The 16,638-nt window shown below is 38.5% G+C and overlaps 1 protein-coding gene across 1 annotated transcript in view; it reads right to left on the minus strand.

Annotated features, from left to right (window-relative positions):
• ENPP1 (ectonucleotide pyrophosphatase/phosphodiesterase 1) overlaps window positions 1–16,638 on the minus strand; it is a 74,177-nt gene that overhangs the window by 34,304 nt on the left and 23,235 nt on the right. Inside the window, exons 2-5 of the mRNA XM_031456337.2 lie at window positions 6,113–6,185; window positions 3,582–3,698; window positions 2,692–2,817; window positions 1,801–1,861 (exon numbers count right to left, since the gene is read on the minus strand). Of these exons, the coding sequence (XP_031312197.2) occupies window positions 1,801–1,861; window positions 2,692–2,817; window positions 3,582–3,698; window positions 6,113–6,185 (377 nt within the window). The remainder of the gene's footprint in view (window positions 1–1,800; window positions 1,862–2,691; window positions 2,818–3,581; window positions 3,699–6,112; window positions 6,186–16,638) is intronic.

A 16,638-nucleotide genomic window follows, 5' to 3' on the forward strand; every position in this document is an offset into this window, starting at 1 on the left:
CAAGCTGAGCAAGCATCCTCATGAAGGATATTTTACAAGCATTGATATTCACATACATGCTTTTATATACCATCTTATGTATCATCAAATAGTATTGATTACGCACTCATACCATTTTGAGCCACTACGCAGACCATCATTCATGATTTCTGCTATTCCAAAAGCTAGACCAAATGCTACCAAGACATAATAATATTCCCAATTTGCAGGAGAATAAATGTTAACAAACAGTATTTTCTAAATTATGTTCTTATTTCTACTAACTTTTTTTTCCAGAAAAAACCCTTTTCTGATGTTGTCTCTACTTGCATCCAAAAGAGAGTACTTCTTATCACATAAATGATATTCAATACTTAGCTTTAAAGTTTACCATATTTAAAAGATATCAATATGTCATAGAGAAGATGGAGAGAGATTTACTGCACTTAAATATACAGACAATAGAGAAATGATCCAAAGCTAGGGATGAGCAACTAATGAACGTACAGACACACAGAGTTACATGTATGGTATGGAAATCTAAAGACAGAGGCAAAAAAAACATGTACAGTGATACACTCAGCAAAAGAGAATCAGTGTGGACAACCATTCCACAGCTACACCAAAACAAGCATGGTTCAGAAATTCTGCAGCTGCATATCCAGTAGATGGTAGGAAAGTTGTATATCACTGGATGACCATGAAAAAAACTGAACGTTCACTCTGTAATTTAAAATTTGAGAGCAAAGACTCACTTTGTCTTGCCTTTTTCAACTCTGCCTCCTCCCCAGCTTACTCTTACAGCCAAATACAAACGGAAAAAGGAGAAAATTTGTGCATAATTTCCAGGAACTAATATTTGTATCACAGCTCTCTTGGGAAACTGCAGAATCAGCTGCAGATAGTCTCAATGGTCCATACTTGTGTAAAATTATTTCTATTCAATCAACAGAGAACATAAAAATAGTTTACTGGGCCTCCAGGTAAATGTACTGCTATGAGAATTTCTAGTATAATAGAACATGCTCTAAATTATGATCTTCTTGTAAAGAAAGAAGGGGTTATAGTTTCCACTAAAAGAGTCAATGTTACAATTGAAAAATAATGATCAAGTTTTAGAAAAAAAGAAAGATTAAAATTCATTAACTCTAAAATTTATAATACACCTTGGACTTAACAGACGGCTTAGGGTACATGAGATGTTCCCTTTGAAAAAAAAGCTCTTCTGTTGGAATTTTTTGCCTTGGGTTTAGTTTTTGCTGTTGCTATGACTGTTGTTTTAAACAAACAAAAAAGTACTCTCCCATCCGAAAGGGGAAAAAAAACACACTTTATAAAACAAAAATCTTATTTAAACAAAGGACAAAAAGAACAAGTATAAATTATGGAAATTATGTAAAATTCTCTTACAGATATGTTGCTTATCCCCCAATTTATAAATGAACCAAAATACAAAAAAAAATTTTAAAAAAGAAGCTGTAAAGTAGTTTTTGTAAGTTCAACTTGATAAATTCCAAATGAAAGTAAAGAAGAAAAGAACACAGATACTTTCCTTTCCTAAGAAGAAAAACACAGATACTTCTACCCAACACTCATGGATAGGAAAGACTAAACATTCATGACATCCCTTTTTCCCAGGAGCTCCCAGAGTGGGTGTGATGCCGTAATCATCTCTGTACCACCAGTGCCAAAAGAAGGCCTTACTAAAAATAATATTGACTGAACCAATGAATAATTACTAGTTTTATCGTTTCAACTAGAAAGAGAAAAAAATGGTACTTTTGAAAAAGAAAAAATTAGTAACCGAGAATATAATCTTACCCTGCTGGACACTGTGGCTCATTAATGTTCTCACATGTTTCTTCTACCCAACTTTTCTCACCTAAAATATTTTCAAGAAATAAAGTGAGTTGAACACAATAAAAACAATGATTGTGACCCTTGTGAGACACATTAGGACAGATTCCAAGAATAAAATATGTTAACAAATACATAGATAATATGGGGCATGATTCTAGGCAAATCTAACAAATAAAGGGAGTTATTCTGCTTCAAAATAAGAGTTAATATCAGGAAGAAAAAAAATGAATGCATCATTGTAAGACTAAAACATACTACTGTATTTGTGAGAACTTCAATGCATCTTTTCCATTTTCAAACTTTTAATATTTTCAGCCAAGATTTACAACCCTTTTTCTAGCCACCCAACAAAATCTTGTGGTATTAAATCCTTGATGTCTTATTTCCTCCATACAGAGACTGGTTCTGTCAGCCAAAGAATTTCAAGGAACCCTGTTAATACCTGGACAGGACATCCTAGTAACATCAGTTTACATATAATCTTTTGCATTAACTTCACAATCACCCTCTCAGTGCATGGCAGACACGCATTAAAAATACAACTAAATATCAAACAACATGAGGGGAGAGCTCTAGCAGGAGAGTGGGTGACTACAGATAAAAGGAGATTGGCCACGCATAGATAATAATCATTATGCTGGGTGACATGCACTCGCTTCATTAAAACTCTCTCCTCAGGTATATGTGTTTGAAATTTTCTTTAATAAAATGTTCTAAAAATATATTTTCAGTCAATATTGTTGATCAATAACCATGACTTCTAACATAAAAAATAAACCCATGCTACGCCCATCTAAGCCCTAGGAAGACATCAGCCCGCTGGAGAAGCGGGCGAGCGCAGGCGATCCTGACCTCGGCACACAGGGCTGTAGTTGATGCAGCAGTCGCCCTTGTCCCTGCAGTCATCCGAGCAGGAGCAGAGGCTTCGGGACAACCTTTTCTCACCACACCTGAATTTGCTGCAAGTCCATATATGTTCTAGAAACAGATATCAACATGACACATTGTAGGACCCAAATTCAACGTGTCCAAAGTGAACACAGAATTGTCTCCTGGAGCCTGATCTACAAGAGACAATGGACTGCTCCCTACCTCTCGGTTACCTGTAGCATCCCCACCACCGTGCTCAGTCTGAACTAACAGCGTGAAAACAGGCAGGCAAGGCAGCAATTCACTAAAACCCCAGAATCCCATTATTTAACAATGTAAACAAATAGTAGTAGTAGCAGTAGTAGTGTTAGTATTAGTATTATTATTATACAATTGGCATGTAGATCTTGGCTTCTTCCAACAGCCATTGTCACAGTTCTTAAAACTTAATCTAAATCTGGCTCACTTCCATTTAAATAATATTTCATGTCATATGTAGAGAGGACCAAATCAAACTGAGACACTTTCCATAGTTTGATAGTTTTATTTTAAAATTGAAGTGGACATCTAAGAACTCTTGCTTTAATACACCCATAATGGAAATAGTCATGTATTTCAAGCAGCCTTTAGAACTTAGTTTAAATGCTATGTAGGCTTTCAGCATATATTAAAGACAGGCAGTTTTCCAGTTCATAAAATTTTTAACAAAAGCTAAATACGGGAATGTTTTTCTCTAAGGGAATATAAAGGCCAATTTTTTTTTTTAAATCTCTAATGAGTTAGGTAAATCACATACCTTAGAGATGCAGAACTTCCCTTCAGTCTTTTACTAAGACCCACGACCCCATCTTTTTTTCCCTGGACACTTTTACCTGGTTCTATACATGTCTCCTGGTAATCTAGACAGCAGTTTCCAAGGTCAACGCAAGCAACATCACAGCGACAGTTCCCAAACGTTCTCTCAAAACAGCGACCTTTGCAACTTTTAACTGAAAATATTGAATGAGTTAGATGTTTCTAATCATTATATAATTACAAAGCAAACAACAACCAATATACTTAAGTTAGGTATAAAGTAGGTTCAAATACTGTTTTAGAAAACACAAATGGGCTGGTCAATAATGTTAATCAAGCCTTTTCACAAACACACATACCAAGTGACGCAAACATGAGGCAATAACCTTTTGTGTAGAGTTTGCAATTTTATCTCTTGCCACAGGAAAAAAGATAACTTTTTTCTTTTATGTATTATAAACCCTCCCGTGGCTAATAAAAGTCAGACACTTATGGGATAGTAAAGAAATGAAAAATGAGAAGAGCTTGTTCTGAATATCTTATGCCATGAAAATGTTGGCTTAAACAACCAAGGAGTTCTCTAAAATTTCACAATGTGAAAAAAGATTTTAAAAAAGTTATTATCTATGAATATTTCAGAAAAAGAGAGAATAGCTGACTTACCTCACTCTCAGTCTTGTGTAAAGAAGTAGTAATGTGTTTGTGCGGAACACGTTCTGCAGGACTGCCTCTCCCACCATCACCTAAAACACCCACTGCACCTTCAGACCCAACTTAACACCCTCTTAGAAGCTTTCCCAAACTCCCCAGGCTAGGTCCTTTTTCCATTTTTTAAACTTTATAAAACCTGTCCTTCCTCTTAGTCTCTTAATTCCATTTGTAACTAGATTATTTGGTTAACATCCCACTCTCACACTAGACCACAAACTTCTTAAGAACAAAGACCACATCTGGATGTTGCCCAGCACACTGTATCCCTGGTACCCAGCAAGATCCTTGACTATGGTTGGTACCACTAAGTTTTTGTTAAATGGATAAACGTCAGCTATGGAAGGAAAATACTTTTCATTAAAAACAATTTTATACTGTAACTTCTTACTAGTTATCTGGAATAAGCTAGATTTTTTTTAGATTACTAAAAAAAAAAAATTGGGATGGCAAGGAAAAAAAAATCCCTTATAAAATAATGAAAGTTCAACAGAAAAAAGGAATAATCCTGATTCTTGATTTTAATGGTCTCCTGACCCAAGATCACACTGTTACAGAATTTAACTCCCATTTGACACTGGGAAACTAGGCAATTTTAAGGACATGAAATAATAATAATTTCTAGGGTCAAAAATACTAACTTTCCTGACACAAGGGGAAAAAAATGCTATTATAATAATAGCTATTACTTAGAGCTCGTTAATATGCTCCCAATAATTTTAAAAGTACTATGCATTCTATGTTGAGTTCACATTAAAATTGCTGTTTTCAATCATTCAGTTTTATTTTCATGTATCAAACTAAACTCAAGGTGAACGACTCTGTGGCCACAGGCTACACAGGTGAACACTGAAGTCTGCAGCTTCTTAGTTTTATTAAATTTTGACATACATTTGCTCAATAGTTGGTGAATAAATACATAAAATTACTACATTCCATTCATTTCAACAGTAAATGACAGCTTAACAATCACTAAAACTTTATAAATGACTAATATTACAATTACAGAATAGCTGAAAGGAAGCATTTGTTCAATTTTCAAAACTGAATTCCCCAGGAAGACCATCAATGATTTTAAAGGGGAAAGAGTAAAAACCACCTCAGAGCCAAAATAATGACAGCTACAATGTACTGTGATCAGTTTTATCATTTATAGCAGTCTTGTCAATGCTGGCTAGAGTTCTGCACCCAAGATAAAGAAAAATACATGTCTAGAATCTTAAACATATCACTACTGCTTTGAAATCTTTGCAATTTTAAAAGACTTACAAGCACGTAAGGATAAGTTTCTGATAAGCCCAGTAACCTCCAGGGCTGCTTCAGTAACTCCTTAAGGAGAAAAAATGTCTTGGGGGTCCCTGGAGGAAGTCGGGGAGAGGGGCTCTGGGAGCATGGCACCAGAAGCTGTCAGCCAGGTCTGCTTTTTGTGTCTTTGTTCTTAATTAATTTTTTCATTGTTTTGAGGTTTTTTCTGCTTGTTTTTTGTTTGTTTGTTTGATTTTGGTCATAGGGTGTCTCTTCCTTGTTTTGGGATAAAGTTTTGCAAATAAATAAAATATTATATGGCTAAAATAATAAAAGAGCTTCAAGTTAGGGAGGGTATAGCTCAGTGGTAGATACATGATTATTAGCATGTACAAGGGCCTGGGTTCAATCCCCAGTACCTCCATTAAAAATTAACAAACAAACAAATCTAATTACCTCCCCTACCAAAAAATAAAACAAAACAAAAAAATAAAAGAGTTTCGAGAAGAAGGCTCAAACCAGCATCAAATTTGTAATATCTGCAGACTATCTGTGGAATTAGGACATAACACTTATTTCAATCGCATTCTGGAGAAGGCTGTATATTACCCCACCATAAACACAACAACACACACACACTTACTGTACTAATTACCTTCTTTGGCACAGCTGGGTTTCAACCCAAATATACAACCAAGGATTGTTGTTAACACACAGACTGACAATACCTGTGGGGAGAAAAAAGAAAATGATATAGCTTCAAAAAACCTCTTATTTCTTCTAATACTTCTCAACATTTTGGTATAGCTGTGTTTCCTGATCTGGGTGCTGGTCAGACGATGTGTGCACTAGGTAAAAATTAAAACTGCTTCATGTACTTTTCTGTGTGCATGTTATACTTCAGCCAAAAGTTTACTTAAATATTATCTAATGAGGCTTCCGGGAGAAGATGGCGGAGTAGAAGGACGCTCGCAGGTCACCCTCTCCCACAAATACACCAAGACCCACATCTACAGACCCACTCAGCCAACCAGAGCACCTGTGGAACTCCGACAGAACATCGCCCTCTTCAAAAGATAAAGACGCCAAAAATCTGGTAGGAGAAAAGGAAAAAAGAAACAACAAAAGGCAAAGCAGCGCGGGACGGGTCCCGCGGGGAGGGAGCGGCAAAGGAGGACTGGCGCTCGCTCGCTGGGTCTCCCCTCTCCAACGGAGAGGCCAGCGGGACGGAGGGGGAGCCTCCGAGGCTCGGATCTGTACAGAGCAGCCCTTGACTGACAGAACTAAGTTAAACGGGCACAGAGCGTCCCCCCGACACCCAGCCTGAGACGCGGGCCAGCAGCCGCGGGCAGGGCCAGGCTGCACAAGCCGGGCAGAGGACGGAAGTGGCTGCACGGAGGCAGCCCTGGGGGACTACAAGGGGCTGCGCGCCGTGGCTGTGGGTGCACAGGGCAGAACAACCTGGGCCCTCCATAAAACAGCACGGTTGATGTGCTCTCGGGGGAAGGGTGCACACCCCCATCTCTGAAAACCCGCGGAAAGTTTTCGGGGGAAGAGAGGCAGGGCTCAGGCACAGCCGCCATATCCTCTGCGCTGAGCACTCAGGCGGGGGCGGGGGCGAAACCTGCATCCGCACCGAAGGGCTTAGCAGCCTCAAAGGCCAGACTGAGACTGGCCTGCAGCCCGGGGCAGATAGGAGCCTTCCATCCTGGTCCCTCAGAGAACTTGCTCCACAAAGACAAACAAGGAGCTGGGTTTTGGCTCGCAGCAGGGACAGGGCTGTCCCTCGGTCTTCCCCGAGCCCACCCGCGGCGCGCCGACCAGGACGGCGCGCCGACCAGGGCGGAGCGCGCAGCCGCACAGAGCAGCGGAGCTACCGGCGGCGGCGGCGCAGGTAGAGCGAGAGCGGCCCCCCGCCTTTCCGGCGGGAACACAGCCCCTGACCGGGGTGCTGGGAGGGGGCACGACCCGCCCTCCTACCCGGCCAGTCTGCAACATCTGACTGCGGCATCCGGAGGGGCAGCGACCCGCCCGCCCACAGCAGAGAGCTGCACCTGACCCAGTGTTAGGAGGAGGCGCGATCTGCTTGCCGACAGGTGCTGGGAGCAGCACAGAAGAGGGCGCCAACGGAGGGCCTCTGAAAACAGCAAGCTGAGCTTCCAAAACAGGACGAAGACAGAAAGACTTCACATTAAAAGCACACAGACTCCAGGAGAACACCGACAAACCCCCCCCCCTTTTTTTTTAAATCTGTTTTTACCTGTTCTATTTTCTATTACTCTCTTAATCTTTACTTCTTAATTCATTTCTATTTCTCTTGGGTTTTGATGTCCTGCTATTGATTAGACACAGGTTTCAAATACATCATCTCCCCCCCCTTTTTTTGTAAAGGTTTTAAAAGGACGTCTCAACCCAATTAATACTCTGCTTCAACTCACTCTTCTATTATTCATTATACACTGTTTTCAAACCCTCTTTCTCCCTTCTTTTAAAATTCTTTCTCTCTCTCTTTTTCTTTTTTTCCTAAGTTCTATTCCTAAATAGGCATCAGATAGATAAAATCCTTAAGGACCAAAATAAACAACTGATAACTCCATAAACCACAGTGCCAAAGAGATATGAGCAAGATGAAGAAGCAGAAAAACCTTTCCCAATTAAAAGAACAAGAGAAATCCCCTGAAAGATCAACGAAATAGACATCAATAGCCTACTAGATCAAGATTTCAAAAAAGGAGTGATCGAATTGCTGAAGGAATTAAAAGAGATAGTGTTTAGAGATATAAAATATGTCAAAAATGAAATTGAAGCTATAAAGAAGAGCCAAGTAGAATGGGTAAACTCATTGACAGAGATGAGGAATGATCTAATAGCTGTGCAAAGCCGACTAGATAATGCAGAGGAACGAATTAGTGATCTAGAAGACAGGGCAATAGAAAGCACCCATTCAGAAGAACTACAAGATAAGCAAATAAAAAATAATGAAAATAGCATAAGGGACCTATGGGATAATATAAAGCATCCCAATCTTCGCATAATAGGGGTCCCAGAAGGAGAAGAAAGATCAAAGGGGATTGAAATGGTTTTTGAAGAAATCATGACTGAAAACTTCCCAAACTTAAAGAAGGAATCAGATATCCAAGTACAGGAAGCTCAGAGGGTCCCATACAGGGAGAACCCAAATAGACCCACACCAAGACATATCATAATCAAGATGGCCAGAGTCAAGGATAAAGAAATGATTCTAAAGGCAGCAAGAGAAAAGCAAAGAGTAAGTTACAAGGGAACCCCCATAAGGCTCTCAGCTGATTTCTCTACACAAACACTACAGGCCAGAAGGGAGTGGCAAGATATATTCAAAGCCCTGAATGAAAAAAAGATGCAGCCTAGGATCCTTTATCCAGCAAGGCTATCCTTGAGGATAGAAGGAGAAATAAAGAGTTTCACAGACAAAAAAAAGCTGCAGGAGTTTAGCAACACTAAACCCATGCTAAAAGAAATATTGAAAGGACTATTCTAAATAGAAAAGCAGCAGGATGCTACAGAAATGAGAAACACACAACTGGAAAGGTGATAACTCATGAATTACAAATAAAGTAAACATGAAATTATAAAAGAAGACATACAAATCACTGAGAGTGGGAGAGGGAGGCAGGGAAATATAGAATATTTTTTTCTTTCTTTTTTAAATTTTTTTAACAGTAGGATGGGTTTGAGATCATGTTACTATCAGTTTAATAAAAACAGTTATAGTAATGGGTTGATAGATTTACAAAAAAGGGTAACCACAAGCCAAAAATTTACAAAGGAGTCACAAAAATTAAATAAAATCCATGATAATACAAAGGAAAATTACCAAACCACAAAAGGAAGAAGAAAGGAACAAAGAGGATATACCAATTCAACTGCAAAGATAAGTTCAAAATGGCAATAAACACACATCTATCATTAATTACTGTAAATGTTAATGGACTAAATGCTCCAGTCAAAAGACACAGAGTGGCAGACTGGATAATAAAGCAAGAACCTTCAATATGCTCACAAGAGACCCACTTTAGGGAGAAGGACACATATAGATTGAGAGTGAAAGGATGGAAAAGGATATTCCATGCAAATGGAAAAGCCAAAAAGCAGGTGTTGCAGTACTGATTTCAGACAAAATAGACTTTAAAATAAAGGCCATAAAGAAAGATAAAGAAGGACATTTTATAATGATTAAAGGAGTGATACATGATGAGGATATTACACTCGTTAATATATATGCACCCAATATAGGAGCACCTAAGTACATACAAGAATTACTAACAAAGATAAAGGGGGATATTGATGGGAATACAATCATAGTTGGAGATTTTAACACTGCATTAACATCACTAGACAGATCTTCCAGACAGAAAATAAACAAGGCGACAGAGAAATTAAATACTACAATAGAAAAACTAGATTTGGTGGATATTTTCAGAGCATTACACCCCCAAAAAATAGGATATACATTCTTTCCAAGTGCACATGGAACATTTTCCAGGATCGGTCATGTACTTGGGCACAAAAGAAACCTCAACAATTTTAAGAAGATAGAAATTATCTCAAGCATCTTTACTGACCACAATGCCATGAAACTGGAAATCAACAACAGAGAAACAAAGGAGAAAAAAAGGAAAGCATGGAGATTAAACAATATGTTATTGAAAAAACAATGGATCAATGAGGAAATCAAAGCTGAAATTAAAAAATACCTTGAGACAAATGATAATGAAAGCACAACCACTCAAAACCTATGGGACACAGCAAAGGCAGTGCTAAGAGGGAAGTTTATAGCGATACAGGCCTTCCTCAAAAAAGAAGAACAATCTCAAATAAACAATTTAACCCACCACCTGAATGAATTAGAAAAAGAAGAACAAAAAGCCCCAAAAAGCAGCAGAAGGAAGGAAATAATAAAGATCAGAGAGGAATTAAATACAATAGAGATTAACAAGACCATAGAAAAAATCAACCAAACCAAAAGCTGGTTTTTTGAAAAAGTAAATAAAATCGACAAACCTCTGGCCAAACTCACAAAGAAGAAAAAAGAGAGAGCACAAATTAGCAAAATAAGAAAGGAAAATGGAGAAATTATAACAAACAAAATAGAAATACAGAATATCATACGAGAATATTATGAAAAACTATATGGAACCAAACTGGATAACCTAGAGGAGATGGACAAGTTTCTGGAAACATACTGTCCACCAAAACTGAATCAAGAAGAATCTGAACACTTGAACAATCCGATCACTAGAAAGGAAATAGAAATAGCAATTAAAAACCTCCCTACAAATAAAAGTCCAGGACCGGACGGCTTCACAGGGGAATTCTACCAAACATACAAAGAAGAACTCATACCAGTCCTTCTCAAACTCTTCCAGACGATTGAAAAGGAGGGAATAACTCCCAAACTCATTCTATGAAGCCACCATCACCCTGATACCAAAACCAGGCAAAGACACTACAAAAAAAGAGAATTATAGGCCAATATCACTGATGAACATAGACGCCAAAATCCTCACCAAAATTTTAGCAAATAGAATCCAACAACACATAAAAAAAGATTATACATCATGACCAAGTGGGGTTCATCCCAGGGACACAAAGCTGGTTCAACATATGCAAATCAATCAGTGTAATACATCACATCAACAAGAGAAAGGACAAAAACCACATGATCATCTCAATCGATGCAGAAAAAGCATTTGATAAAATTCAACACCCATTTATGATAAAAACTCTCGCCAAAGTGGGTATAGAGGGAACATATCTCAACATAATAAAAGCTATATATGACAAACCTACAGCCAGCATAGTACTCAACGGGGAAAAACTCAAAAGCTTCCCACTAAAATCTGGGACAAGACAAGGATGCCCACTATCACCACTCCTATTCAACATAGTCCTGGAAGTCCTAGCCACAGCAGTCAGGCAAGAGAAAGAAATAAAAGGGATCCAAATTGGAAAAGAAGAGGTAAAAGTGTCATTATATGCTGATGACATGTTACTATATATAGAAAACCCTAAAAGGTCCACACAAAAGCTACTAGAGCTGATTGAAGAATTCAGCAAGGTAGCAGGTTACAAAATTAACGTTCAAAAATCAGTTGCATTTCTTTACACTAACGATAAATCAACAGAAGAAGAAAGTAAAGAAACAATCCCCTTTCAAATAGCACCCAAAGTAATAAAATATCTGGGAATAAATCTAACCAAGGAGGTGAAAGAATTATACACAGAAAACTATAAACCACTGATGAAGGAAATTAAAGAAGACTTTAAAAAATGGAAAGATATTCCATGCTCTTGGATTGGAAGAATCAATATTGTTAAAATGGTCACACTGCCCAAGGCAATCTACAGATTTAATGCAATCCCTATCCAATTACCCAGGACATATTTCACAGAACTAGAACAAATCATAATAAAATTCATATGGAACCATCAAAGACCTAGAATTGCCAAAGCATTACTGAAGAGAAAGAAAGAGGCTGGAGGAATAACTCTCCCAGACTTCAGGCAATACTATAGAGCTACAGTCATCAAGACAGCATGGTATTGGTACCAAAACAGACATATAGACCAATGGAACAGAATAGAGAGCCCAGAAATGAACCCACAAACTTTTGGTCAACTCATCTTTGACAAAGGAGGCAAGAATATACATTGGAATAAAGACAGTCTCTTCAGCAAATGGTGTTGGGAAAACTGGACAGCAGCATGTAAAACAATGAAGCTAGAACACTCCCTTACACCATATACAAAAATCAACTCAAAATGGATTAAAGACTTAAACATAAGACAAGATACAATAAACCTCCTAGAGGAAAACATAGGCAAAACATTATCTGACATACATTTCAAAAATTTTCTCCTAGAAGAAATAAAAGCAAGAATAAACAAATGGGACCTAATGAAACTTACAAGCTTCTGCACAGCAAAGGAAACCAGAAATAAAACAAGAAGAAAACCTATGGAATGGAAGAAAATTTTTGCAAGTGAAACCAACAAAGGCTTGATCTCCAGAATATATAAGCAGCTCATACGACTCAATAAGAAAAAAATAAACAACCCTATCCAAAAATGGGCAGAAGACCTAAACAAGCAATTCTCCAAGGAAGACATACAAATGATCAAAAGGCACATGAAAAAATGCTCAGTATCACTAATTATCAGAGAAATGCAAATCAAAACTACAATGAGGTATCACCTCACACCAGTCAGAATGGCTGTCATTCAAAAATCCACAAATGACAAATGCTGGAGAGGCTGTGGAGAAAGGGGAACCCTCCTACACTGCTGGTGGGAATGCAGTTTGGTGCAGCCACTATGGAAAACAGTGTGGAGATTCCTCAAAAGACTAGGAACAGACTTACCATATGACCCAGGAATCCCACTCCTGGGCTTGTATCCAGAAGGAAATCTACTTCAGGATGACACCTGCACCCCAATGTTCATAGCAGCACTATTTACAATAGCCAAAACATGGAAACAGCCTAAATGTCCATCAACAGGTGACTGGATAAAGAAGATGTGGTATATTTATACAATGGAATACTACTCAGCCATAAAAACCGACAACATAATGCCAGTTGCAGCAACATGGATGCTCCTGGAGAATGTCATTCTAAGTGAAGTAAGCCAGAAAGAGAAAGAAAAATACCATATGAGATCGCTCATATGTGGAATCTAAAAAACAAAAACAAAAACAAACAAACAAACAAAAACAAAGCATAAATAAAGGACAGAAATAGACTCACAGACAGGGAATACAGACTTGTGGTTACCAGGGGGGTGGAGGGTGGGAAGGGATAGACTGGGATTTCAAAATTGTAGAACAGACTACACTGAATAGCACAGGGAAATATACACAAAATGTTATAACTCACAGAGAAAAAAATGTGACAATGAGTGTGTATATGTCCATGAATAACTGAAAAATTGTGCTGAACACTGGAATTTGACACAACATTGTAAAATGATTATAAATCAATAAAAAATGTTAAAAAAAAACATAGACTGAAAAGCACTGCATACGTTAATGGGTGGATTTTCTGGTATGTAAATTTTACATACATAAATAAAGTTTTTCTTTTTCATTGTGAAAAAAAAAATATTATCTAATGAATCTATACCATCCAAGATTAATGTTGCCAGAAATTTTCAAGTTGATGTAAGTGAATCCAGTCTAAAAACCTATAATAATTAAGGGATAGAAGAGGAAAATCTAATTAGAGATTCAATTTTCTATTTGTTAATCCACAAAAGTCAAGATAAGAATATCAGATGCTGCTTTGAACAGTTGAATTACACAAACTTAACACTATCCTCATATGCACTGTGACAGCTTTTGAGAATGTGTAATGGACAGGGTCAAGTGACTGCATCCTGGACCCAAATGCTACCACAAACTGGTTGTGTAAAGATTTGGGGCAAATCACTTAAACATTCCAGACATCACTTTTATTCACTTACAAAATTAAAAGGCTGGACTACATGGATCTCTAAAAATCTTTCCAGCTCTAACATTTTGCCACTTTCTTATGGCCTTTGACATTTAAAAATAAGTGGTGACACCGTATAACTTCTACGAACAATGACAGAAGTTTTATTTGTGAGTTAGAAGAAAAAGGAGCAGAATAACCTGTAAAATGTCCTCAATATTTTCCAGTGGAATGGAGCTCCCTTGGCAGCTCTCTGGAACGTTACATTTCAAGGAAATATGCACTGAGCACCAACTCTGTGTGAAGAGTATGTTATGCATGGAAGGAAAGAATAAGAGGTACCTCGGGGAGCTTCTCTTTGTGTGGGAAATGGCAAAACAACAGCATAAATGGCTTGTATTTGGCAGGCTCTAGGAACTGACTGCAGAGTCCTGTACTTGTTTCAAGGGGAGTGGTTGGGGTGGTTGGGAAGAGGGAGATCAGAAAACATTTCAAAGAGAAAAGTCTTGGGGCTGGGCTCTGAAAGGGGGAAATGATGGTGTGATGCTGCCAGGCAGAGCTGAGAGAAGGGAAGGAGGACAGAGCAGAGCCAAATTCCAGGGACAAGCTTGTAGGAAGGATGGCAGATGAACAAAAGGCAACCCATTTTGGTGGGAACCAAGCATATGAAAAGAGGAATGGATGCCATATAGAGGTGGAGAGGTATTTCCCAAAAGCCAAGATGAAGAGATAAGAGAGACAGGGGCAATGGGACAGGGTGGCTGGTGGCTGGAGGCCTTTACGTTCTATGAACTCTTCCTCCCAAATAAAACATCTTAAGCATTGACCATATGCGAGTCCCTAGACAAGGGACTGGATATTCAGTAATAAAGGAGGCGTGACCTCGGTCCTCAGGATGCCTGCTGTCAAGGCAGAGTAGAACTGCAGAGCTAAAGAGGAAGTGGATGGTTGGTAAACTGAGGAAGCAGGTCTAACTCATTTCAAAAGAGAAAGAGGGTAAAGGAAAGATGAGCGAGAGTACAGTGGGTCTAAAATGCAACAGGGTCTAGGTAAGGCTCTTCTCTAGCAGATCAAAAACCTAAATGTACGTATGTCCAGTGAACTAAAGAGCCATCAGAAGGAGAACTTAAAGAAGTAAACAAAGGCAAGGAGAACTTAAAGAAGTAAACAAAGGCAAACAGAGTAAGGTATCAGAAGAGAGTACTAGTGGATTTCACCTAAGCCTTCGATGGTGGTGTAAACAGACCAAAATTATGGAAGGCTAATTTTAAAGTATCTATCAACAATATCAAAAACTCTCTTACTATAAATATATAGGGAAATGAAAAACATAGTAAAACTACTCTGTATTTAGTATCCTGTAATTTAAACTATGGAGAATCAAAGTTTTATTTCTTTGAAATAAACCTATCAAGAATAGTTTGAACAGTGCTTTATTTACGTCTCATGATGTAACTTACAACACAGAGTGAGAATCTTTTAAATGCCTTGGCAAATGGTCACATTCCTTTCTAAGCTTAGATCCATTTCCAGGGTTTTAACTTTTGCACTTTCAGTGTCATGAACTATCTCCAAGAATTCTTTTAATATGAACTTTGTGTCACTGTCACTTCCTCTGGGACATCTTCATCCTTTTCATCACAGCCATGCGTCCCATGTCAATAAATTCGCTGTCACTAAGTTCCCTTGTCTGTGTATCTATAGAGTCTGCTGAACAGTGGCAGTGTTAGCATTCCCACGTCAGCTATTTCTTCCATAACTCCATTTACATTTGATGTGAATTTCACATCCAGCATTATTATTTTTTAACTTGACTTTCATTTTTATAGGCCAATTCTCTCTTTCAATTTTATTTAAAAAATAAAATCTGCGAGGTAACCATAGAAAGTTGGAAGCAGCTGATGATGGGTCTCTTCAATCTTATTGGGCAGGTAAGAAGCATCTGCTGGGAGTGAGGAGGTCGAGGTGGGACTCTGAAGTAATGGGGTCTCAGGACACCCCACATGAAGGATGGCAGCAAATCAGTGGGGGCAATGGAGACTGAGCCAAGGGAAGAGTGACAAGACCCTCAAGCTCCGGGAGCCCAGCTTCACTGAGATCATGGATGTAATGGACCCAGTGGCCTGGAATTCCAAGAGTGGGAGTGGGGCAATGGGATAAAAAGATAACACGGCGTGGGGAGATGGGGAGGTAGTGAAAACAGAAAAGGAGACAAGAGAGGTGTGGCTGCAATGGCTGAACAGGGTTAGCACCATGTGCACATGGGTATCTGAATGGAGAACTGGGAGAAGAGACGACCTGAGTGAGTGAAGGAATGAGAATGAGGGAAGGAGTGAGGAAGGAAGAACAGAAGTTATGAGCCCTGAAGGGAATTTCAGAATCTGAGTTCTCAGAAGTGGGGCAGTTTGGAAAGAAGGTGAAACAAGAAGCAGAAACCTGAAATTGGCATAAGGTGCTTGCTGGAAGTAAGAGGGCATGAAAGTTCACAGTTAACCTCTTACCAGTAAATGAAAATCACAGTAAAAAATATTATTTACATGCTGAAATTTATTGACTTACAATACATATTCCCTCACTGCTGTAAAAAAGCCAGTCATGAAGATGTATTACCAATAACTTTACTCTTCTAACTAAATATGAAATAGGACTTAATGGTTCTGTTACAAATAAGACTCATCTTGAGGAAAACCGTGAAAAGACCTGGTGGGAAGCA

Source organism: Camelus dromedarius, chromosome 6 (assembly GCF_036321535.1).
Source record: "Camelus dromedarius isolate mCamDro1 chromosome 6, mCamDro1.pat, whole genome shotgun sequence".
Taxonomy (NCBI): Eukaryota; Metazoa; Chordata; class Mammalia; order Artiodactyla; family Camelidae; genus Camelus; species Camelus dromedarius.